This window comes from Maylandia zebra, linkage group LG7 (genome assembly GCF_041146795.1).
Source record: "Maylandia zebra isolate NMK-2024a linkage group LG7, Mzebra_GT3a, whole genome shotgun sequence".
NCBI lineage: Eukaryota > Metazoa > Chordata > Actinopteri > Cichliformes > Cichlidae > Maylandia > Maylandia zebra.
The window spans coordinates 6851688-6878976 of record NC_135173.1 but is presented as its reverse complement, the minus strand read 5'-3'; the positions used below and the strand labels follow the sequence as shown (position 1 = coordinate 6878976).

Here is a 27289-nt window from a genome sequence, read left to right as displayed (position 1 = left end):
CTTGTTGATTTTTACATTTTTTTTAACACAATGCAGTGATTACTAACACATTTGATGGAATTCATTTTCAATAAGCAAAACAAACACCTAGTGAGACATCATTAATTTAAAGCTTCATTGACAAATGCAATTTTTTTTGCAATAACACACTGTAAACACAAACACTTGAAATACTTAAATAATAAATAATCAATGTAAACTTGTTTTTTTTAAACAATCCTACTAACTCAAATAGCAATGCTCTCTTTTGTATACAGATATTATGACATTGACGAAATTTAGGGGGGCGGGATTAATGAAGATTTAAGGAATGATGAAATAGGCCAGTAGTGACATGGTAAGTGACATGAGCTAGTAAAAGAGAGGAGACGTTAACCTTTGGCGATATGATCATGTAGAGAAATGGTTGCACTAGAAGCTTTTCCAGTGTGTCACAAAACAAATTGTGCCTTTGTCCATCTCCCAAATGAGAAACTAAAGCTGGATTGCAGAAATCAGTTATAGATGCACTTGTTGATGTAGTTCATATGATCTGATGCTGTGCTTGGCAACTAATCACACACTTAGATGTTTGTATCGGTAGTCAAATACAGAGAGAGAGAGAGAGAGAGAGAGGCATCACACAACACAAATGCCAAGTTGGTGGTGGCACTTAATGATCACCTGGTAACAGAAATGAGGAGGCTTGTATCAATCGTAATCATGCAGTATCAACAAAAGAGTATGACATCATCAAACTATTGGGCGATTATCTGCATGTGAGTCGATACATGGGCATAGCTCAGAAAAGCATTGGAAATAATAACAGAGGGCTAAATCATCAGCTATTGGTTGACAGAGCAGTATACCAGGACTCAAAGACATTACAGACCAACCTAAATACCACCTGCATTGTCTGGAGGAAAGCTTATGACTTGGTGCCATATCAGTGTCATATATGGACTAGAAGTACCCCAGTCTTGATGGGAAACACTGCCGAGGGTGGTCGAGAATTTCAGGGCTAAGGTTCTTTGGGACTTTAATTTCCAGACAGACAATCAGCTGCTGCACAACCAACCAGACATAGTTGTGGTTGACAAGAAGCACACGACCATATGTGATAAATATGGAAATCCCAGTGGATAGCAACATCACACAGAAGAAATATGAGAGAACAGAGAAGGAGCTGAAACAACAACTGGAATAGATGTGAAGCATTAGAAACTGTAACACTGTCTGTCCAGAAGAATGCAGTTGCAGAATAATCTATTTGGCAGAGAAGATTTGGCAAGTGTTTCATGGGCCCAACCCACATACTCGAATCTGCTGCTCAACTCACAAATCAATATTCCTTAAAACTGTCACGTTTTAGTTAATGGACTCAGGCGCAGACCGGGAATCTTTGCAGAGTTAACAATCAATTTATTCACACAACGACACCAGGTGATACTATTTACAACGTGCTGGAGGGAGGGGAGGGGGGTCCAGGGTTCCGGGGTTTGTGAGGGGTAAGACGGGAATCAGACGCACTCCAAAGGCTCTCTTTTCACTCCCCACAATGGGGACACACAAATCCACTCACTCGTCCACACGGAAACAGGCAGGCAGGGAAAGGTCCGGGGTAGATCTGCACACAGAGACTGGGGTTACGACGAACAGACGGAAACAACTTTACAGAGTTTAACTCACTAATGGTTGAGAGACTGACGCTGATAGGTCAACGATCCAGCGACGAGTGATACAGTGCTGCCGTCTTAAATCGGCCTTGCGATCATCCCGATAGGCAGCAGGTGCGTGGGCCAGGGGCGGGAGCCCATAATGAGCACCGCCCCGGCAGGTGAGAGAGAGAGAGAGAGAGAGAGAGCGAGAGAGAGAGAGAGAGAAGATGTTGCCTAATACAGGATCAGCTAGTGAGGCACAGGGACCATGACAAAAACAGGCTTTCCAGCAGTATAATGCAAGTAGAAGTAATCAACCAAGAAGTTATCAACCACACAAATTTCCTTATTTTTGTGCAAAGTGTATACTTTGTGCTAACTGTATTTAATTGTTTAGTATGAAACAATTTGGAGCGGGTAAGTCTCCAGAGAAGGACATAATTTGTCAAAGCCACACATAAGAGATGTCTTAAAAGTGGTCTTTAGAAGAATATCAATCATGTTTGTACTAATCATTTTTTTCCTTATAAAAACAAACATCCTTTTAGGGCAGGGCATGGCTTACTCAACACTTGATAATCAGAATAATAGCTGGCATGTCGACATAATTCCAGAGGTATTTTTAGCTAACACTTAGTTCCTTTGCCTGGAAAAATATAATGTTGTTTAATACATATAAATATAAAAGACAAAGCCAGTAATGAGTAATCAGTGCTATTTCACAATGCTGAAGGCTATGAGTCATATTAAATACTGTCATATCAACTGTTTTTTTTGTTTGTTTTTACTCATTTTTGACACTATTGTTCCCAGTATTCAGTGTCCTCTAAAACAGGGGGTAATGTTTTTAAGCTTTGCCAATTCTAAAAGACAAATAAGAAGTGCAAACAAACTGAGTGAAACAGCCACAGCTTACTGCTATTAAAGGTACATGTGCATGTTTGCTTCTGAAAAGCTCCCAAAGCTTGCTGTGCTCATTTCTGACGAGGCCTATCAGTGATACAAACAGCAGAGAGGACACACAAAACTGGTTAAAATGACCAAAGCTTTTTGTAAAGTTAATGAGCTGAGTGATTAAATCACAAAGCATAAAAGGACATGCAGATTATTGGCAGCAAGATTTGCTCAGGTAGTTATGATGGATTTTAATTGTAATTACCATTTTCTTACTCAGGTATTATGATGGATATCAGAATTCTAGATCCATTGAGTTATAGTTTTCTTTAATCACAAATAATTCATTTTTCCTCACAATATACAGTAAAATATCACTTGTGCCAAAATATAACTTGTACATTTGGAACTATGTTGTAACTATTTTTACTATTTTCCACTAATAAAAAATGAAAAAAGAAATAAAATACAAAATAATAATAAAACAGTTCACAATAACAGAATACAAAATAAAAGAGGAAGGAACAAAGCACAATGGTAACAAACCAGTATATGCCTTAAAAAGATGAAGAAGAGATGTTTCTTAGAGTGTCTAGAGACAAGGTTTTCTAGAATTTGTTTAGCTTTTGGCATGTGACATGCATACAAGGAAGGAGTTCAGTTCTTCTTTGTAGGTATTATTATTGATAAATATAATGATAAATTATATATTCTTTTAGAGAAGGTGGCTGATGTTTGCTCTACTCCATATTTGCTATTCTTTTTAAGTTTTGTTACTGATCTGACTGAGGATGTTTAGGCCAATACAGCACAGCAGTGGGGACAGGGCATCTCCTTGTAAATGCCACACTTGATGGTGACTAATACAATTGGCTTGAAGTTGGTCTCTAGTGTTGTTCGCCACGTCCCCATCGGATTCCTGATGAAGGCTCTTAGGGTCCTGGTGAACTTGTATACAAATGTGAGGCATTGAGTCACAGGCTTTCATGCAGTCAGTCCAGGCAATGCACAGGTTGATCAGTCTTATAGTCTTGAGTAACTGCCACAAGTCGCCGGTGTTTTGCCTTCTGCCAATTCCTTTCTGGCACATGCTCATCTAGTGAGTCATTTTCCTGTTCACTGCGATGCCTGACACGATTTTCCATGTTATTGGTCAATACTTTTCAGATGTTTTATTAGACTGTACATGGTTAGAGCTGCTCTCCTCTCTCCATCATACCGTAGTCACAATCTTCCTGGCTAAATCACTGATAAATCATTGAAGCTTGTTTACTTAGAAATGCTAGTTGTGTTTCCACACAAAACGCAGACTGTAACTGATTATAAAGCAATCAAAACAGAGTTAGTGGCAGCTTTCATTGCATGCTAGTTTATAATGTTTACAATCTGCATTTGCAAACCACCAGAAATAAGCTCCGGGCTTCTTTAGCGTGACCATATTTTGATTTCCAAAAAACAGGACACTTTGTCCCAGTCCTGAAGAACTTTAATAATACTGTTTGTTTAAAGAAAACTTTAACATATTTACATGATGTCTTCTCTGTGCGGTTAATGAATGGTGAAATAAAAAAATGTCACATAGGCTTTTAAAAGTCAACAAGTGAAAAAAAGAGGACAGTTGGTCACCCTAGCTTCTTAGCTTGCTTAGACAGACTGTAAAATGGAGACAGCTAGAGTTTCCTGTGAGTATAAAACAAGCGTACATTTCAGAAACAACAGGTAGTATCTTGTTCAATTATTCAACTTGTAAAATGAAAATTAAGCAGTCATGACACATCCTGGAAACAGACCAAGTGAAAATTGTGACTTTTCACATAGTCCAAAATAAAATCTAAAAAAAAAAAGAAAACATATGAAAGAAAGGTTGTGCATTTTTAAATGTGAAAAAAATGGCACTACACAAAGATAAACTTTTCAACACATAGATATTTACATTAAATTTCATTTAAAAAAAAAATAAAGGCAGTATAAAAACAGCACTATTTGTGAAACAGATTCAACGGCTGATTGCCCCGTTTTTCACCCATTGGGTAAGACGCTCCCTGTTTTGCTTCTGTTAAGTTCTCAATCACACCTAGCTACCTATAAATATATGATGATGAGGTTTTGATTTAACAAAGTTACAAAATGTTACAAAATGGAAATCCGTGTATTAAATTTTACCACTGCAACGAACAAATTTCAAAAGGCACAGCGTTTACATTGAAGGCAAAAAGTTTATATTTCTGGTTTGTTCAGTTTTCATTGTACACAATGAATAATGGAACAAGCTGATGCTTCAGTGAACTTCAGTGAGCAAAGTTTTCAGATTGTCTAGGCAGAGGTAACACAAGCAAAGACATTTTCTTCTTAAGTAGAAGTGTTGAAACTTGTTTTAGTATAAATTAATAAAAGTGAAAAACTTAAGTGAAGAAGTACAGGCTCTGAAATATGCTCAAATTAAGAAAGTGAAAAGTAGCTCTTTGAGGACGTTTTTGCCAGCTATCGTTGAGCAACTCCAACTGAATCTTGTGCTATAATAAATTTACATTAGTAAATGGCAATATAAACTTTGTTTCCATCTAAATTGTAATTGTAATTAATTTACTGAATTATGAATCAATTATGTAGAACATGAGCAGAGAAATAGAAGGATTATTTTTTTCTTTTAAAAAAAGCTTGATTTTCTGTTGCCAATATTGCAAAGGGTGACTTTGCCTCCACATCTAAACAGGAAAATGAGTACAATCAGTGGTTAAAGTGGGATTCAGCAGGTGAGGGAACCATGAAATGGGTTCTAGTGGCTTAGCCGCACAAAATTAGTTAAAATAATTTCAACTTTGATCAGCTGACCTTTTCTGCTCCTGCTCTGAGGTTTACTACTCTATGTGGATTCAACAAGATGTTTCATGAGTTGTCTGAGGGGATTTCCATCCTCTACATTGATGGTTTATATTGTTTTTATAGTAAATAGTAAAAAGTTGGTATCGAGGTGGAATTCAGCAAGTAAATCTGAACATCATCAGCTTAAAAAATGTCATCTCTGCTGTACTTAATGTAACCTAACTCTGACCATAAACACCATAGCTGCTGTGGACCAGTCCAACACACTGTTCTTTACTTTAAATCCATCACAGTTCAGCAAACTAGCCTGTTTATCATGTACTAATCTGCAGAGTATTTAAATTTAGTATACCTCAATTTTTTTTCAGTACATTTCACAATGTGGAAAACACACAGCGTCACATTATATATAGATCCAATATCTGATTTTAAAAATACAGAAAAGGATTAGGGCCACTGGAAAAAAAAAGTTGGCACATCTTGTTTTTTTCTTCTTTTCCAGAATTCTGAGAAAAAAAAATCTGAATTTAAAGAAAAAAAAGTCAGAATTCTGATTAAAGTCAGACTTTTTTCTCAGAATTCTGGAAAAGAAGAAAAAAACAAGATGTGCCCACTTTTTTTTTTCCAGTGGCCCTAATCCTTTTCTGAAAAAAAAAAAATGACAACTTACATGTAAACTTTAAATTTCCAGTCTATCAAATACCACTGAGCAATCCTTACCTTTATATATAACCGTTCTTCTCACTCTCCTGCCATGTCTTTAGTATATTTCTCTATCTCTAAGTGATGTTAGCTCTCATTCTTTCACCAGGGCATTTGTGTTTTTTGTTTTGTGGAAACTGTTCCTCAAGCCGTCTCCACTAGACGACTCCAAATGGATCTTGGAACTTCAAGTTGGCCAACCACACCCGCTTGCCCATCACCACCGAACACTCCCTGGATCGCCTTACTGACTAACCCCTCCCGGCTCCGGAAACCTTGTGGCAACATGAATTTCGGGTCCTGACATCCCGGAGTTATGATATCTTTTCTCTTCATGGGAAATACAGCAGCTGTACCATTAGCTACCAGATACACTGTGACTAACTGCACACAGACAGTTGGAGAATTTGCTGATATTTGTTGAGCTGAGCGAAACACTTCTACTTCTACTTCTACTAAACACTTCTTGTAAATGTTGAAGTATCATGACCACAACTTATGCACATCTGCACTCGAAATATCCTCCAAAGGGGCATTTCACATCATTTAGCAATTTCAAATGAATTATTTTTTGCGCATGAACCTCTCTAGTAGTTATGTATAATAGAACTCTTATCTTTAACAAAGGGGTACCTACTTTATGCAGTGGTGTTAGAGAAAGACAGACTGACACAAAATATGTAGATGTTACACTATTTGTAACTTTATAATAATTTATGACTATAACACAGTGCATAAATCATCTGATTAAGTTCTAACATTTAAATCAGTAGGTTGGGTTTTGATTGAAGACAGTAAAGTATGCCAAAGCATAAAAAATGAGCTTAATTTTGTGCAGTGAACTATAGCCTTACTCCCACATCTTTCTCTGCAATTAAACAGGCTACTTAGTATATGAATCCCTCTCTTTCACTTAAGTGCTAATGGAGGAATGAGTAAATCAATAATGCAAGTATTTAAGATAATCCAATTCTAGGCACTATTTTGAGCCAGCATCTTCTGCTTTTCTTTGAGGCGGGGAAGCCTCAAAGAAAAGCAGGAAAGCAACAAAAGCCAATTGATATTTTTTCTGTAATACCATTTGCAGTCTTACTGAATGGAGTCCAGAGAAGCCAGAATTCTAAAAAGTGACAACAAGACGAGGACGTCAAACCTGTAAAATAAAGTGTTTAATTAATATGAAATAAACATGTTTCTTTTGTGTTTTTTTTTTTTTTTAGGTAAATGCAATCTTACATTCATCTACCTATAAGTTTTAATATTCTCTGGTATCAGAATGACAAAATTAATTAAAGATCTACATTCGGTTAGTAATATTAACAAAGTTAATGACTAGATTTCATCAGGACCATGATGTATCCATACTGACATACACACACCAGCTACCAATTAACAGCAAACTAACAAAGTGTTATGAAATATATAACTTTTTTTTTTTAACTTATCTGCTTGTTTTAATTTTCCCAAAACATAAACAGTATTGTACTGAGCATTATGTTGTTGTTTTTAAGCAAATCCTTTCTTTATAATCATACTGCTAGACATGTGCTCTTAAATGCATGTCTTTCTCTGCATATTAGATTATTAGAGACAGGGCCTTCAGGTCAGTGTCTAATGTTGTCCAGTGCTTTCTAGGGGCTAGGGCATGTGAAACAAGGGAGACTATAAGAACAAAAACAACAGCAAATAAAAGAGAACACTACACCACTAGTTAAATTTGACTCTGAGCATTAGCTCTCCCTATTTTACATCCCCAAAAGAGTCATTCACGAGTGTAGGCTAAATTCATTTTCCCTCTATCGTTATAGAGGTGACCGATACAGAAAATAGCCTGTATGAATTTCTGGGTTTTTACATCTATATTGACAAATTCTCATTAATATTAGATATACTATTATCACTCATTTATTGCCATTTTGTTAGCAATAACACAAAGTGCTGTTACTAGTGGCTCAGTAGGTTGTTTACAGAGTTTTAGTTCTCCTGACATACTCAGGAGCTGTTGTACTTGCAACAGTGTCATACCTGATACCTCAATGCTGATACCTTAGCCCATAATATAGTCTGGCTGTTTCTTGTGACAGAGCATGTTTCCTGAGAACTGTGCATTCATGTTGCCCATTTCTTTTTATTTGAAAATTATGGTCATCTACATTATAACCATATATTGTTTGTACTATTCTCCTCAGAGATTAGAATGTGGCATGTGCAATTGTATGTGAATACATGTATGTCCAATACAGTGATAGGTTCCATGATTTAGCAGTTGATCAAAGCTAATAAATAGCTGATGTTCTTTTTTTTTCAGACACAAAGCTGCAGGCCAAAATAGCCTGGAAGTGGCTGACAAGCAAGAAACACATAGACAGAGCAAGAGAAGCACTGCCTAGTTAGGTTAGCAAGATGAAGCTTGAAGAAAAAATAAATAAATAAGATGGCGCCGGTGAGGTTGGCTGCCGTCACGACTGCTCCGACCACCTTTTCTTTGTCTTTGTTTTTTTAGCTAGTTTTCAGCGTCTCTAAATTGGCAAAATCATCACCATTGGGTACATTAGGTATGACAGTGACACTCTTGTTTTTATTGGTATACAATGTACTCACAATTCGAAGTTTTTAACTCCGGATCCGAGCTGGCCGAGTGAGATCTTGAGGGAGAACAAAGGGAAGCGGCGGCCTAGAGGGAAGCGAGCCGGCGTCAGGAACAGGCTGAGAGCTCGTGCACACCGCACACCTCTGCCTAGCATCCTGCTCGCCAACGTCCAGTCACTGGAGAACAAGCTTGATGACCTCAGGGCCAGGATAAAGTTCCAGAGAGACATTCTGGACTGCAATCTCCTCTGCTTCACCGAGACATGGCTGAACCCAGCGGTGCCAGACCACGCCATCCAGCTGGCCGAGTTCTTCTCGGTTCATCGCATGGACAGGACACGAGACTCGGGGAAGTCAAGGGGAGGCGGTGTGTGTTTAATGGTGACCAACAATTGGTGCAACAGTGCGAACGTTGTTCCTCTCACACGCTCCTGCACACCAAATCTGGAACTGCTGTCCATCATGTGTCGTCGTTTTTATCTACCTCGAGAATTTACATCGGTCATTATAAGTGCCATTTATATTCCACCACAAGCGGGCACGGTCACCGCCTTATGCGAGCGGCATGAGGCACTCACACAGCACCAGATACAACACCGGGACGCTGCGCTTATTGTGACGGGGGACTTTAATAGTGCCAACCTCAAACGCGCAGCGCCGAACTTTTATCAACACATCACCTGCCCCACCAGAGGTGAAAGGACACTGGACCACTGCTACACTACGGTCAAGGACGGCTACAAGGCACAATCTCGCCCTCCGTTTGGCAAATCCGATCATGCCGCCATCTTCCTCATGCCAAAATACAAACAAAGGCTGAAACAGGAAGTTCCGGTTCAGAGGTGGGTCGCGCGCTGGACGGATCAATCGGTGGCCGCGTTACAGGATGCACTCGACGACGCAGACTGGGACATGTTCAGAAACAGCTCCGATGATGATGTCAACGTGTTTACGGAAGCGGTTGTGGGATTCATCGGGAAACTAGCGGATGATACCGTGGAGACAAAGACTATCACAACGTTTCCCAACCAGAAGCCGTGGGTGGATAAAACCATCCGCGATGCTCTGAGATCCCGCACCGCTGCCTACAACACGGGACTCACGACAGGGGACATGGACCCGTACAAAGCCGCGTCATATAACATGCGGAAGGTGGTGAAAGAGGCGAAGCAGCTCTACGGGAGGAAACTAGAGTCACAACTCCAACAGAGTGACTCTAGGAGCCTGTGGCGGGGACTAAGGACAATAACGGATTATAAAGTACCAACAACCGGTATGACAAACGCGGCCGTGACTCTGGCAGACGAGCTGAATACTTTCTATGTTCGCTTCGAGGCTGCAGCTAAGGACTCCAACGATGCTAGTGCTAGCGGTGCTAACGGCTGCAGACAGGAAGATACTGCCAGCACCGGAAACGTGCTTGTCATCTCCGAGCATGAAGTAAGGAGAGCCTTCAAGAGAGTGAACACCAGGAAAGCAGCAGGACCAGACGGCATCCCAGATCGTATCCTCAGAGACTGCGCATACCAACTAGCTCCTGTGTTCACTGAGATATTCAACATCTCTTTATCTCAGTCGGTGATCCCCACATGCTTTAAAGAGTCCATCATTGTTCCTGTCCCGAAGAAACCCCACCCTACTTCTCTCAATGACTATCGCCCTGTAGCCCTCACCTCAGTAGTGATGAAGTGCTTTGAATGCCTGGTCAAAGACTTCATCATTTCTTCACTACCAGACACACTGGACCCACTACAGTTCGCTTACCATCCAAATCGTTCCACAGACAATGCCATCTCTCATCTCCTCCACACATCACTTACTCGGACACTAGAAGGAAGGGGGAATTATGTTAAAATGCTCTTCATATTCTACAGCTCTGCATTTAATACCATAATTCCCTCCACACTCACCACTAAGCTGGAGCATCTGGGACTCAGCTCATCTATGTGTCAGTGGATCTCCAACTTCCTAACTGGCAGACCACAGGCAGTAAGGATGGGCGGACATGTCTCAGCCTCCACCACTCTCAGCACTAGAGCCCCACAGGGGTGTGTTCTGAGCCCCCTGCTGTACTCTCTGTACACATATGACTGTGTGGCCACTACCAGCTCCACCACCATCATCAAGTTTGCTGACGACACCGTCGTGGTGGGCCTGATCTCTGATAACCACGAGACGGCCTACCTGAAGGAGATTAGGAATCTGGAGAACTGGTGCCAGAGGAATAACCTCCTTCTAAACTTCAGTAAGACAAAGGAGCTGATAGTGGACTTCAGCACTAAGCAGGAGAGGAACTACCAGACCCCCGTCATCAACGAGTGCCCAGTGGAGAGAGTGGACAGCTTCAAATACCTCGGAGTTCACATCACGCAGGACCTGTCATGGTCCTGTCACATCAACACCGTGGTGAAAAGGGCCCGTCAGCGTCTCTACCACCTCACACGCTTGAGAGACTTCCAACTGCCCTCCAAGGTGATCAGGAACTTTTACTCGTGCACCATAGAGAGCATCCTGATGGGAAACATCTTAACCTGGTTCGGGAACAGCACCATGCAGGACAGACGAGCTCTACAGAGGGTTGTGCGGTCAGCTGAGCGCACCATCCGCTCCGAGCTCCCTGACCTGAACTCAATCTACAGCAGGTGGTGCTGGACCAAGGCCAGGAAGATCGTGAAGGACCTCAGCCATCCCAACAACAGACTGTTCTCTCTGTTGAGGTCAGGAAAGCGATTCCGCTCCCTGAAGACCAACACAGAGAGACTGAGGAGGAGCTTCTTCCCGCAGGCGATACGGTCTCTCAATCACACCACCACACAGTACTGACCCACACATATGGTTCTTACACACACACTGGACATTCTGGACATTGTTTTCACTTCATCACTTAATCACTTTAAGCATATTTGCACTGCACAAGACACTAAATAATGTGGATTGCACAACACTGGTCATTATATTCTTCATTTCCAGTTAACCCTTGTATGGTGTTCGGGTCTGTGAGACCCGTGTTCAGTTTTTTTCAAAAGAAAAATTAAACAATTAATTATTTTTTCACGTGTAAATGTGTTGTGTCTTTCCACTCACTCCACTTGATTATAACTGATTTATTATAACATTTTATATAAAAGAAAAACGAGAAGCACATTAATTCATAAATGTGATCTAACAAAGGTAAAGGGAAAAAATTAACCATGTTTGCTGTTCATATGTCTTGTAATTGGGATGAAGTAAACATCTGTTGAGTAATTTAACATAAAATTGTTTGATAGTGTTAATTTGGAAAGCCAAAACTCTAGCGGGTCCACCAGACCCATGAACACTGGCTGAGTAACAAAAATACGAACACCACACAAGGGTTAATACTTGTGCACTGTAAAAAAGGGCAGTGAAATTGACATAAAAACCATGTAAAACCCCTACAGAAATGTATAGTAAACCCCAAAACACAACTTTCCTGTTTCGATCACAGTGAATTATTGTAAACCTTTAAACAGAATGTTCCTGTTATATTTACAACATGAATGTGTGATTATAATCAAATTTATTGGTTAAAACTACAAATACTGTGAATAAAAACAGTGAAACACCGTAATACTCATAACCAAACAATCATGTTAATTTGACATGCAAATACTGTAAAAATCACAGTTTTAGTCAGTTTTTCTTAAAAACACATGACCTATAAGTCACTTTACAACTGCATGGATGTACTGGGCCTACTTTTAACATGATTCATGAAATGATGCAAAGTCATGGATAGGACTAATAAAAATGTTTTCACAGAAGATGTCATTGTGAACCTGAGAGGTTGCCTCTCCATTTATAGGCTATATAAAAATATACAATTAAAATTGTTTACATCATGTTTTTTTCTTAAATCATTCGGGCTATTTGCAGCCTATTGTAGGGTAACCAATAAGAAATTATTATTTAACGACTAAGTAATGAGAGAGGCCAAGTACAGGTTCACTAAGGAAGTGGACATTGCCAAACATCAGCACTCTGAGAAGATGCAGCAGCAGATCTCAGAGAATGACTCGGCCTCTGTGTGGAAAGGTTTTAGGAATATTACAAACTACAAGCCTAAAACCCCCCACTCCACTGATGACTTGCTCTTAGCCAACACCCTCAACGACTTCTACTGCCGTTTTGACGAGCCATCAGGCAGCCTTCACACCTCCAACGACCCCAACAATAGAGGCACTTTGGACACTCATTCCCCCACCTCTCCCCCCTCCATAGAGCCATCACCACCTTCAAACTGTTTACCTGCAACACCCGCCCCCTCACCCCACACAAAAGAGGATTTCACACCACCTCCTCCGACCACAACTCTTCATATTCATGAAGCAGATGTGAGGAAGCAGTTTAAGAGTCTGAATGCTCGGAAAGCTCCCGGCCCAGACGGTGTGTCTCCTGCCACCCTCAGACACTGTGCAAACGAGCTGGCCCCAGTGTTTTCTGGCATCTTCAACTCCTCACTGCAGGCATGTCATGTGCCTGCCTGCTTCAAGTCCTCTACCATAATCCCTGTCCCCAAGAAACCTAGGATCACTGGACTAAATGACTACAGACCCGTGGCTCTGACATCTGTGGTCATGAAGTCATTTGAGCGCCTAGTTCTCTCCCATCTCAAGACCCTCACGGCCCCCCTCCTGGACCCCCTGCAGTTTGCATATAGAGCCAACAGGTCTGTAGACGACGCCATCAACATGGCCCTACACTTCATCCTGCAGCATCTGGACTCCCCAGGAATCTACGCCAGGATCCTGTTTGTGGACTTCAGCTCTGCCTTCAACACCATCCTTCCAGACCATCTCCGAGGCAAGCTTTCCCAGATGAATGTGCCTGATCCCATCTGCCGGTGGATCACTGACTTCCTGACGGACAGGAAGCAGCACGTGAGGCTGGGAAAGAATGTCTCGGACTCCCGGACCATCAGCACCGGCTCCCCTCAGGGCTGTGTTCTTTCTCCTCTGCTCTTCTCCCTGTACACCAACTGCTGCACCTCCACCCACCAGTCTGTCAAGCTAATCAAGTTCGCAGATGACACCACCGTCATTGGGCTCATCTCTGACGGGGATGAGTCTGCCTACAGGAGGGAGGTTGAACGTCTGGTGTCTTGGTGCAGCCACAACAACCTGGTGCTGAATGCCCAGAAGACAGTGGAGATTATTGTGGACTTCAGGAAGCACACAGCCCCACTCCCCCCCATCATCCTGACTGACACCCCCATCACCTCTGTGGACTCATTCCGCTTCCTGGGTACCACCATCACCCAAGACCTGAAGTGGGAGCCCACCATCACCTCCGTCATCAAGAAAGCCCAGCAGAGGATGTACTTCCTGAGGCAGCTGAAGAAATTCAACCTGCCAACACGGACGATGATGCAATTCTACACTGCAATCATCGAGTCCATCCTCACCTCCTCCATCACCGTGTGGTACGCTGGAGCCACTATCAGGGACAAACAGAGACTGCAGCGTGTTGTGCGCTCTGCTGAGAAGGTGATTGGCTGCAGACTCCCATCTCTGCAGGACCTGTACACCTCCAGGACTCTGCGGCGTGCAGCCCGGATCTCAGCTGACCCTTCTCACCCTGGACACAGTCTGTTTGACCTGCTCCCCTCAGGCAGGAGGCTCCGGTCCATTCGCACCAGAACCTCTCGCCACAAGAACAGTTTCTTCCCCTCTGCTGTTGGACACATGAACAATAACCACATGACTGTCCCCGCCACTAACACATGACCCTACGCTGTGTCACTGCATCATTTCATGTCTGGCACTGATCACCACCTGCACTCATGTATATATCTTTCTACGTAGCACTCATAATTCTTACTCTCATGTATATATGTTTGGCACTGATCACCACCTGCACTCATGTATATATCTTTCTATGTAGCACTCATAATTCTTATTCTCATGTATATATCTCATGTATATCTCATGCACATATCTTTCTCTCTACATAGCACTTTAATTCTTATTGTCTGCACTGAAGCACCGCAGCAATTTCCTAATGTTGTAAACCTCAACATCTGGCAATAAACCCATTCTGATTCTGATGCTTCTGTCATAATGCTTGTATTCTTTATGTTTCTTTTAATTGCAATCTGATACTTAGACTAGAATACTTTTTTGGGTTAGGTCAGCAATGTCTCATTATTACAGGCTAAACAAACTTACAGTGCCTCCCATAGGATCTCTATGGTGCCTCATCTCCACAGAGCTGTAAGCTACTTCAGGCCACTCACGTTGCACTGAGCGCGCCTAATTTTGAATGTGCATCTGAAGCTCGTCTCTGATTGGATAATGACGTGAGGGCGGGAGGAGAAGAGCGCCTAGTTCACGAACTTAGCTAACGAGCCAGCACTAGAGAAGAAAACGTCGAACTTTCAGCAACTACGTTGTTAGGACAAATTACAAACATACGATTTCAAGTGTTTTTTGAGGATCTGTGTTTGTTCGTCAGAAAGTCTGCACGGTAAGTTCAATATCTTGGCGACGTTTTTTCGAGATAAAAGCACCAGTTGATATTTAGACCAATGCTCATAACCTAGCGCTAGCATGCTAGTTCAGCTGAAAAGCACAGGCAAACTTTTGAAATACTAAAAATGATCATCTGCGTCTTTTGTAAAAAGGTATTGGTCACATTAAGAGGCTATGTACTACATTGCAGAGTGCATAAGAATGAGCCTTGTTGTATTTTTAAATGTGTTGGCGCCAATTGCAGCCAAACATTCACCACGTACTCTGCTTTCAAGGGGCATTTTTATCGTGTGCACAATACACCTGCACTTCAAGCTACTCCTAAAGCTCTTGTTGCAGATTTAAAATGTGCGGTTTCATTATGTGCCCGCCATTTTCAAACAGTGAAAGAGCTAGTGTCTCACTTAAACGATCATATTGCAGAGGGCAGGTCTGTGTCATGTCCAGTAAGTGGTTGTAAGCATATGTTTACAAAAAAGTCATCATTTACTTCTCACATGTGTAGGAAGCATAAAGCTTGTTCTCCAGATGGTATTGATGACATGTACAAGGAATCTCGTCCTCAGCCCCCAAATGACAGTACAGAATATTCAGAAAACACACATGAAACCGTGGCATCTGCTAGTTCAGCCAGTGATATGCCAGAGAAGGATAGTCATTCTTATCTCAGAAACATGTGTCTCTTTTACCTTAAACTGCAAGGACAGCTGCTAATTCCTGCCTCTACTATACAGAGTATTGCTGAGGAAATGCAGAATGTGCACGAATTGGGTCAAGCCTACACAATTAATAAGGTAAGTTGTTTACTAAAAAATGAAATGAACCTATCAGATGAAGCAGTCACTAAAATCTGTGACTGCATTAAAGAGTCAGATTTGTTCTCTGCTTGCCATCAGGGACAACTAGGAACAACACACACCAGAAATCAAACATTCAAAAAAATGTTTAAATACACAGAACCCAAGAAAGTGCCATTGGGAATGGATGAAAACATGACAGAAAAATGTGCTTACTACATACCAGTTGGAGAAACCCTGAAGAGCTTTTTAGAGTCACAGTTATGGAGGAATACACAGTCACAACAGTTTGGGGGTCCTGATGTAGAAATTTTTAAGGATTTATATGATGGCAAAATTTTCAAATGTCACCAGTTCTTTAATGAAAACCCTGAAAGCCTCAAACTGATTTTGTACCAAGATTCATTTGAGGTAGTGAATCCCCTGGGTTCTGCTAAAAAGACGCACAAACTTCTTGCAGTCTATCTGTCATTAGCAAATTTACCCATTCATTTGCGTTCAAATACAGATAACATGTTTTTAGTCTTGTTGTGTGTTGAGAATGACTTCAAGCGTTTTGGAATAGCCAAAGTTTTCTCAGAGTTGTTGGCAGATCTGAAATCTTTGGAGACAGATGGAATAGATGTAGATGGAGAAACTGTAAAAGGGGGTCTTTACTGTATTGCTGGGGACAACTTGGGTTCTCATTGCATAGGAGGGTTTACAGAAAACTTCAGCTGCTCTCAATATTTTTGCAGGTACTGTGAAGTAACACGAAGTGAGTTTTATGCTGATCCGAATGCCTGTGGTCCTCCACGCACTCCAGAGACATATGACGCGGCTGTTGCTGATCTCCAGTCTGAAACTATCCAAGACGTCAGAGGAATAAAGGTAAACTCCATCTTCAATACCCTTCAGTCTTTTCACGTATCCCAGCCTGGTCTCCCACCTTGTCTAGGTCATGACCTCTTTGAAGGAGTTGTGTCATATGATCTAGCACTGTACCTGAAGAACATTATAAAAAAATAAAAAATGGTTCACATACTCCCTTTTAAACAGACGCATTAAACAGTTTAAATATAAAGGATCCGAAGCACTTACAAAGCCATGTACTGTCAAACCTGACGGATCCAAATTATCAGGGCAAGCCGTTCAAAACTGGAACCTTTTGAGATTGCTGCCAGTTTTGATTGGTGACAAAGTACAAAACCATGAGGATGAAGTATGGCAGTTAGCTCTCCAGTTGAAAGAAATTGTGGATCTTATTTGTGCTCAGAGCATTTTCTTGTCCCAGATAGCATTCGCTGACATTTTGATCCAAGAATATTTGGAGATGAGAGAGATGTTGTTTCCTGGAATTAAACTAAAACCCAAGCACCACTATTTGCGCCATTATTCAGCACTGTTGTTGAAATTTGGTCCATTGATGAGGTTATGGACGCTTAGGTTTGAATGTAAACACAGTTACTTCAAAAGATGTGCCAGACACTTGAAAAGCTTCAAAAATATTTGTCAAACTTTGTCAACACGTCATCAGATGTATCAGGCTTATCTTTTAGCAGGGCAAGAATGCCGTGAACTGCTGCAAGTCAAGGAGAGCTGTGCGTTTTATCCCAACCTCTACAGTGACACTATTCAGCATGCGGTCAGGGAGTTAGCTTTTTCAGAAAGCAATACCACACTTACCACAGACATTCAGTACAAGGGCACTGCATTAAAAAAGGGACAGTTTCTTGTGTACAGAAATGACGAGTGTATGGAGTTTGGTGAACTTCTACTCATCTTGATTCAAAATGACACATCTGTGTATGTTCTAATGGATATCCACAATCAATCAATCAATCAATCAATCTTTATTTATAAAGCACTTTTCATACAGAGAAAATGTAGCACAAAGTGCTTTGCATAGTTAAAAGCAGCCCACCCCACCCTCCAACTCACTCCCCACACTCTCAATACACATATATCCCCCCACCCACACACACATACACACACGCGCACACTTAAAGAGTAAAAATTGGGCTGGGCTCGCATGAGCCAAGTGAGGAAACACTATAACAGGGAGCCGTCTGCACCGGGAGCCGGTCACAGACCGCAGCCTCCAGGCTGGGCACACAGCAGGAGGGAGGCAAAGGAGCCCCCCAGCCAGGCTGAGAGGACCCCAGAGACCCAGCAGCCACGGTCAATAACAGCCCCGGTGCAGAGAGCGCCCTCCGAGGAAACACTGGAGATATGACGCAATACAATATATATAGGGTAAAATGATAAAATAAATAAGAACAGGATACAATATAAATATAAATAGAATAAGAAGATTAAAAAACGAATAAGAATAAAATCAAACAAATATTAGGTAAATCCTAAATTAATAATAGAATAACAGGATAGAATAAATAAGCATAAAATAAATAAACGCTAAGTAAAAGCTAAATTAAAAAGGTGGGTCTTGAGCCTGTTCTTAAAAACATGTACGTTCTCTGCGGCCCTGAGCTCCTCCGGCAGGCTGTTCCACAGACGAGGACCATACCACTGAAACGCTGCCTCTCCGTGAGTATGTGTCCTGACTTTAGGGACAATCAAAAGGCCAGTACCAGAGGACCTCAGGGTCCGCGAGGGTTCGTATGGTAAAAGCAGATCTGAGAGATAAGAAGGCCCAAGACCATTAAGACATTTAAAAACCAATAAAAGAACTTTAAAATCGATCCTGAAACACACGGGGAGCCAGTGCAGCGATTCTAAAACCGGTGTAATGTGGGCCCGCCCTCTGGTCTTCGTCAGCACACGAGCTGCCGAGTTTTGCAAAAGTTGTAAAGTTGAAATATTCTTCTTAGGAAGACCAGAGAGCAGGGCATTACAGTAATCAATGCGACTGGTAATAAAAGCATGCATCAGCATCTCCGTGTTGGCCCGAGAGAGAATAGGGCGGACTCTGGCTATATTTTTTAGATGATAAAATCCAATTTTAGTTACATGTTTAATATGTGGGATAAAACCAAGCTCAGAGTCAAAAATAACACCCAGGTTTTTCACTTGTAGCGAAGGACATAGTGAAAATGCCTCTAATTTAGGCAAGAGTTTCTCTCTCTGAGCCTCAGGACCGACAATTAAAACTTCAGTTTTGTCCTGGTTAAGTTGTAAAAAGTTTTCTGCCATCCAAGATCTTATATCCAAGATACAGTTAAAAAGGGCATCCATTTGTCTGGTGTCATCAGGAGACACGGAGATGTACAGCTGCGTGTCATCAGCGTAACTGTGGAAGTTCACTCCATGCCTCCTGATGACACCGCCGAGAGGGAGCATATACAAATTAAAAAGTACAGGGCCTAGAACCGACCCTTGAGGCACACCACATGTCATTTTATGGATCTTAGAGGAGCATGTATCCATACTCACCATAAAAGTTCTGTCAGAGAGATAGGAAGTGAACCAGCTGTGTACAGCACCAGAGAGGCCCACCATGTGTTTCAGTCTGTTTAAAAGAATAGCGTGGTCTACTGTATCAAAGGCTGCGCTTAGATCCAGTAGCACCAGGACTGAGAGCTTTTGGGAGTCCCAGTTACATCTAAGATCATTTGAAACCTTTAGGAGAGCCGTCTCTGTGCTGTGGTTCACCCTAAATCCAGACTGGAATATCTCCAGGATCTGTCTATCATTGAGAAAATCAGTAATCTGAGTAAAAACAAGTTTTTCTAAGACTTTACTTAAAAATGGTAAGTTGGATACAGGTCTGTAGTTATTAAAATCATTACAATCCAAATTGCTCTTCTTCAGAAGGGGCCTCACCACCGCCGTTTTAAAGGCAGCAGGGAAGACACCCAACTGAAGAGAGCAATTCATCATGCATAAAAGCTCAGCCTCAAAAAATCCATAAAGTGTTTTAAAGAGTGAAGAAGGAATTGGATCTAAAAGACATGTGGTGGGTCTCACTGTGGAGAAAACCTTCTGAAAGTTCTCAGCATTAACCAGGACAAAGCTGTCCAGTGTCTCCTCAGGTACAATCGAGCCCTCAGATGTGTTTACAATCATATCGCGATTAGATAAAATATCAGATCTGATGGCGCTGATCTTTCCCCTGAAGTGGTCTGCAAACTGCTCACAGAGCGAGTCTGTGGGGGTTCTTTGGGAGCTGTTAAAATCAGGGTTAAATAAATGATCTATGGTGGAAAAGAGGACCTTGGGATTATTTTTGTTAATACTGATTATTTTGGCGAAGTATGAATTTCTTGACTTCCTTAATGTATTATTGTACACTTTAAGTTGCTCGCAAAATATTTGATGGTTGATAGTATTTTTATTTTTCCTCCATCTCCTTTCTGCTGCCCTGCAATTTCTTTTGAGTTTTTTGACTTCTTCGTTTCTCCAGGGTGATGCATGTTTTACGTTAATCTTTTTGGTGGTGAGTGGAGCAACGGAGTCAAGGCTTTTCTTCAGTTTGCTGTTGAAATAACTAAAAATCAAATCGCAGGATGCAGGTAAAATCACAGGGGGGCATTCGTCTAAAACCCTGGTAAAATTTGCAGCCACTTCAGAGGTTAGATAGCGCCTCCTCACAGTTCGCACCGAGGTCTCCCGCTGAATAAAACCGGTGATGTTAAAAAACACACAGTAGTGGTCAGAGACAGCCAAGTCAACAACAGAGGACACAAAGGCATCTTCCTCTCAGAATACCATCTGTATTCTGTGACAAAGGACAGTCTTGGGTTACAGTGTATCAACATTAATGACCTGCCTGATTTCTATCCTTTGGTATCATACATTCTTCAAGAATACAGAGTCATTCCACTAAAGCATAGTATTGTGGCAAAATAATGTCCAACTAATAGCTCACTTCTCACTGTAAATAGTTTAACATTAATATAAGTGTCACGTAATCCACACCCTGCTCCATCAAGTGTATGAACTGTATGTGATTTTCTATTTTGTTTGGATGTGGCATTTCTTCTTCAGTGCAAGTATGAGTGACTCAGAGCGAACCTTCCTAGATGTCGCCATCACGGAAGTCCTACCAGAACTTCAAGCTGTGAACAAAAACATCCTGGAGGAGCACTTGCAGTCCATTGGAGTTGAGACAAGTGATGATCTACGCTTCGTAACGGAGGCAGATTTGATGACAGCATTAAGACCTGTACAAGCAAGAAAGCTTCTTTCTGCTTGGAAACAGAAATGTAAGTAAAAACAACAAACAACTATTCAAACTCAAAAGCAGAGATGGTCATGAACAGACATACAGTGTGAATCATAATTGTATTTGTTTTGTAATTTAAAGACCAAACTCCAGAGAACAGCTCGCTATCATCTGTGGAAGCCTCATCAACCCAGTCGCTGTCATTGCTCTCACTTTCACCCCAAAGTCTATCGTCGACCTCTTCCAGCAGCCCAGGATGTGACACACAATGGGATGACAACTTTGAAATTCCATGGAGTAAACTTCCTGCAGAAGTGATGCATTTTCTTGAGAGGGGGAAAAGGCCTCGCCCAAAACTGAGGAGGCAAATGGTCCGGATTGTTGTGACTGAGATGATGGAAAAATGCCCTCATGTAGGTAGAAAACATTCAATTGACGTTGCAAGAAAAATGGTGGCAAAATATCCCAATTCTCTGCAAGATTTAATAGAGGGTGAGATTGTTGGCGCAGGCTACCTTTCACTTGTCAAACAGTTGCAGAACAGAATTGAAAATGTAAGGCGCACTTCAACACCCAAAATAAGAAAAAGAAAACATCAGACTGACTCAGACCACACAGACGAGATCCCTTTAGAAGAAAGAGCAGCCATGCAGGATACATACGGGTGCATTAAATGGAATGTAGAATTTCTGCCTCTTGAAGAAACTCCAGAGAGCCAACAGCAAAAGATGGAAAAACTCAAGGTGATGTTCCAGCAAGCTGACACCAATCCAGAAGAGGTAAAAAGTCTAATGAAGTCCACTTACTACACACAACGTCTGCATGTCAATCAGGGGAAAAGTATCAAATGCCTTAGGGAGGAGTGGCCGTTTTGGTTTGATGAACTTGGCATGTCTGTCCACTTCAAGGAACTTACTGGGATTGACCTCAAAGAGACATTCACACGTAATTTGGATTTGAAGGGGAAAAGGCTACTGGACTACTTGACCACAGTTGCTGTCAGCAAAAGCAAGGTGTTCCTTCAGACTTATGCAAGGCTTCAGAGGATGCGGGGACCGCAGAGTGGCTGCTCAGATGATGTGAAAGAGATGGTCCTGCTTCTGCTCAGCTACTTTGAAGAGAAGGAGGAGTCCATGCTTCTCTGTGTTGAAGATACATGTCTGGCAGATGAGGTACAACTGGAGCAAGTGCCTCTGACACCCACTATTATCGTGTGTGGTAAGTCTGTTTCATAGCTCTCTCTTTTTTTTTTTTTTTTTTTTTTTTTTAAGTGCACTTTTTATAGAATGTCATGTGACTGCCGTGTTTATTGATATAACCTGTTAAATAATTTGTTCACAGGACAGTCCTGCTATTCCTCAAGAAGATACATGCTGAGTGTTGATCGGAACCTCGTCAGCACAAACATATCCTCCTTCATTTCTGCACTGTGCCTCATGTTCGGGAGCTACTACAATTTCAACATCCATTAGCCATCTGAGCTGGCTTCCACTTTAGAGTTTCTTCAGAGGTGAACAAATATGGCTTTGTTATTTCTCATAACTGAGACTCTGGGATCTGGAGTCTGGCTTTGATGTGGTTCGAGTCCAGGTCTGGCTCTGAGTCTCGGTCGGCTTTGGAGCCGGTTTCAGTTGTTTTTTTTCTGTTTTTTGTTGTTGTTGTTGTTGTTGTTGTTGTTGTTGTTGTTTTTTTTTTTGTTTGTTTGTTTTAAATACATTAACAGTCTGAATCCGGGTCCAAGCCTGGCCGAGACTCAGGGCTAGACCAAGCGTCAACTGACGTCTGACTACCTATAACCTTTGCTTTGGATTTTAACAATGCTAAAGTGTGACATATCACTGCAGAAGACACTCGTGAAGGGTGCCAATACTTTTGACCATGCATTGTTCACTTCCCCACAGCATTTTGGTTATACTTTGTCTTGAACGTGGTCATGGCCATGACTGTGTGTGTATATATATATATATATATATATATATATGTATATACTTAATTTTTACTTACTTTGTACGTGTATTTTAACTGATCAATTATAAAAATGCTTAATAAACTTTTATATGATTGTTATTCTACAGGTGTTTCTTCTCCATAAACCCAGAAAAAGGAACCAAAGTAGAGAACAAAAACTCAAAGCGTCGTCTCAGTGTGAACCCTCGAGTCCTCACCCTGATTCAGGATCTCGCCGACCACGAGTGGCGCTAAGCCTAAATCTTGACTCTCTGTGGACTGTTAGTTTTACTTTGTTAATTTTGTTCCACAATGTGTACTGGAACCTTTTACTGGTCGAATGCATGAAGCCAATTCATGAAGATGTTCTTTCTTTGTAGGAATGTTCTTTATTTACATAAGAAAAGAAAAAAACAACATGCTGCTACTGCAGTGTTTCTAGACCACATGTGTAGGTTTGTTTCACCACGTGGTTTTGCTGATGTTTTCTGACCAGGGCCATGGTTGTGGTGACAGCAGGGTGCGTGTTGCGTTGCACGGTGATTATGATCATTTTTGACACAATATGTGTTTTTTGTTTTAAAGTCTTAACAGGTTAGTTAACTTTTTCTGGTGGAGGGTCTAACAAATGCTTGTTTCATGAACATGGTTCTTGCTTTGCAGGAATGTTCCACAGCTTTTATAGCCTATATTTTGATTGAATTGTGTAGTTGCTGTGTGCCTTGCATATTGTGTTAGTTGGAAAAATGGATCCATTTGCTGTCATTTTGCTAATGTGGCTGCAAAATAAATTTCCCAAAAGTGATATTTTCCTCTCTTGTGTTTTCTCAAGATGTATTTTTGCATGTTTGGGTGTAGGCATAGCAGTAAGAAATTTGCTGGGTTATGGTTAAAATTTTACATTAAAACATAATATTCAGCATAGATTTTATGTATAATTTACAGAGCAGCTCCATTTAATATGCACAGTTTCACTGTAGTTCTACCATTTTAAATTAGTTCTTTGTACGATATTTCCCTGTTAATTTTGCAGTTTATGGATCCACAAAAAGCATTTATTACTTGTGATATATAAATACACTATTTCCTGTATCTTTTACATCTATGTGTGAAATTAACTTCTTTTTCCTGTAGATTTAACAGTTTTAATCTGAGATTCATTCACTGTAAATCAATTTACAAGTTGCATCTGTAAAGCGGTTTTACAGGAAGTCCCTGGTAACCCCAGCTGCCAGGGTTTTCCTGTAAAAACAGCACGTTTTTTTTTTTTTTTTTTTTTTTACAGTGTACAGCTGCTGTTATTGTGTGTGTGTGTGTGTGTGTGTATGTATATATGTATGTGTATGTATGTATATGTATATATATATATATATATATATATATATATATATATATATATCTCACATACATTCTTATATAGTTCTATACTGTGTATTGTGTATTTTGTTGTACAGTTATTTTATTTTTCAACTTTAATTTATATATTTTATCTTATTCTTTCCCAGTTAAATTTACCCTTCATTCTAATTTGTGTTGTACAGTTATTTCATTTTTCAACTTTAATTTATATATTTTATTTTATTCCTTCCTAGTTAAATTTACCCTTTTTAATTTTCATATTTATTTCCTATCTTATTCATAGACTTTTCTTTTTTTCTTTAGGTCACGAGCAGTTGTCTAAGCATTTCACTGCATATCGTACTGTGTATGTCTGTGTACGTGACAAATAGAATTTGAATTTGAATAAATATTGCAGGCAAACACTCAGTATCATTTGTCATCAAACTTGCTGATGAAGTTTACCTCCTGTAATAATGTTTTGTTTCCTCTTCCTGTAATCATAACTCTTTGAAGGAGCAGAAGGGTAGGTCAGTTTCATCCTCTGTTTCGCTTAGCCACAAAAAAAACCAGGGGGCAATTGCTTACTACCAGCATCTCGAACACCACCACACTGAGCACTGGAGCCCATCAGGGCTGTGTGCTCAGCCCACTGTCCACTTAACATTGGTAGATCCTCTTTGGAGGTTGTCAAGAGCACCAAATTCCTTGGCATTTACCTGGCAGAGAACGTCTCCTGGCCCCTCAACGCCAGCTCCTTAAACTAAGAAGGCCCAACAGCATCTCTACTTCCTGTGGAAGTTGAGAAAAGCCCATCTCCTACCACCCATTCTCACCACCTTTTACAGAAGGACTTCCTGAGCCCACGCACTCCTCACACACACTCTTCACCCTGCTGCATTCTGGCAAGAGGTACCGGAGCATTTGGGCCCTCACTCCCAGACTGCAAAGCAGTTTCTTCCCCTGACACACAGACACATACCTTCATACATCAAGTTACTTTTTGCACAATGCTCAGTCTTTTGTACAACCCACTGTCATTGTTGCACTTTTCTATTGCGCTGTTGTGTCTTCACTGTCTTGCGTCTGTATAGTTCTGTTGTGTCTGGTGTTCTACTGTTTTTGTTTTGGGTTTTTTGCAATTTTTGCACACTTGCACTTTATGTACTCCTGTGTTGATTGTCTGTTATATGATATACGTAGGACCATGGTCTCGGAGGAACATTGTCTCGTTTCACTGTGTAGTGCGATGCAGGATCACACTTTACACAACTAAAGGAACTAAAGATAAGTCAGTCGAAATGAACAGTCAGGGATAATTAGATGATGTGATGCTTTTAATTTTTTTTTTAAATTTCCACCAAAGACCTACCTGTCTCTGCCAACATGGAGTTAACTGTGAGCTCCCTCCCCTAATATGTCCTTGGTTTCATTCATTTTTCATAAGACAAAATTGTAGAGACCTGGGTATTGCAACAATTAGTCAGCAAAATAGAGGTTCTTTCACCTCTTTTAAACTACTTTTACTACAGCTTCATTGTCAAGTGAATTTCATAGAGTTAAGTGATGAGGTATGGTCACAATATCAATGAAAAGTATATTTCAAAAAAAATATAGGAGAATATTTGCATACTTGGATTTTAATATGTGAGTAATATAGTTTTCTGAACATTCCACATTTGAGGTCTGGTTCTGTATAAAATTAGTGGCAATTTGTGAGGGTAAAAAATGCAGTGGGTTTCTTTTATGCAAGTGAAAGACAGACAGCGACAGAGAGAGAGAGAGCGAGAGAGATGTTTAAGGTCTTTGCAAAGCAGAAGCTGTCAACCAGGGATTAGCAGAATGAGCAGAAAAGCGACAATAGGCAGCAGCTTATATACTTTAGAAGACAGGATTTCAATTTTAATCCACTATAAATGAGGGGGAAAAAAGCAAAGAATACAATTGCCACCAGTAGGCCTAAATATCCACACTCAGGAAGCTTATATTAAAAATGAAAAACATGTAAGGAACAATTGGACGACAAATATAAGAAGTAGGAAACTCAAGAAAGTAAAAAAAAAGTCATTGTGATTATAGTAAAGAATGGAGTAATAGGGTGCATACCAGTTAGATCTGTTTTTATTTTAGTAAAATAATTTTTCATTAAACATTGGCAGATAGAATGGGCAGCTAGATGAATACAGTCAGAAACATCATTCAAAAGTTGGAGTACTTGGAACTGGAATCCACAAGGTCTATAGCTATTTTACATAAACACATCCTCCATTTCATTTCCAAAATCAGAGGACACCTCTTTGTTTGCCAGGAGCTTTTGTCAAAGGGTAATTTTATGTCACGGACCCAGTTCCAGGGACTCGGGGTCCGTGAGCAGTGTGGACTACTATTATTATTATTATTATTATGGTTGTTGTTTGAGGGTTGTGTCTTCTGCACTGCTGCTGTTCTGTGTTCCGTGTTTGTGTACTGTCAGGTGTGTATGGGTGTGTGTGTGTGAGGGTGCGGTCGTGGCAGGCTCTTTCAGGCCTGGTGGGTGGGGCCTTGCCAGCTGACCGGTCACACCCAGGACTCTCCACACACACCTGGCGCTGATCAAGCCTCGTCAGAGGAGCTTCAAAACAGTGTGGCTGAGAGCTCCTCGATGCTGGATCGTTGAGTGACTTCCCGTCAGTCTCAGTTTAATGTGCAAGGTTATTGCAAGTCTGCTGTTAGGTTTTGTACTCATGGCTGCCTTTTGTATGCGTGTTTCCCCAGGAGGAATTGTGGCGACCAGGAGGCAGCACACGGACAGTACACAGGGAACGGAGACAGAGCACGGGATAAGGCAGAAGACACGGAATGGGAGTCGGAATCTTCATCATCAAGTCCTGCATTTTGGGTCCTCATTCCTCTCATCCACGCAGACCTTGACATTTTATTATATTTTTAATCAAAAGTTTCTATTTACTTCATAGCTATGATTTCACA

General features: G+C 41.0%; 1 protein-coding gene across 2 annotated transcripts; it reads left to right on the top strand.

Moving 5' to 3' along the window:
* Nucleotides 1–14777: 14777 nt before the first annotated feature.
* On the top strand, nt 14778–23789 carry LOC106674965 (uncharacterized). Of its 2 annotated transcripts, XM_076885631.1 has the most exons (8): nt 14778–15131; nt 15871–15930; nt 16671–16803; nt 20860–21077; nt 21179–21816; nt 21946–22255; nt 22379–22547; nt 23113–23789. In XM_076885631.1, the coding sequence occupies exons 4-7, from the start codon at nt 20867–20869 to the stop codon at nt 22507–22509; spliced, it is 1290 nt and encodes a 429-aa protein (XP_076741746.1). In that variant the 5' UTR covers nt 14778–15131; nt 15871–15930; nt 16671–16803; nt 20860–20866; the 3' UTR covers nt 22510–22547; nt 23113–23789. The 2 variants fall into 2 exon arrangements, with proteins under 2 accessions (XP_076741746.1, XP_076741745.1); XM_076885630.1 differs by having other exon boundaries at nt 21179–22255.
* Nucleotides 23790–27289: the final 3500 nt, after the last annotated feature.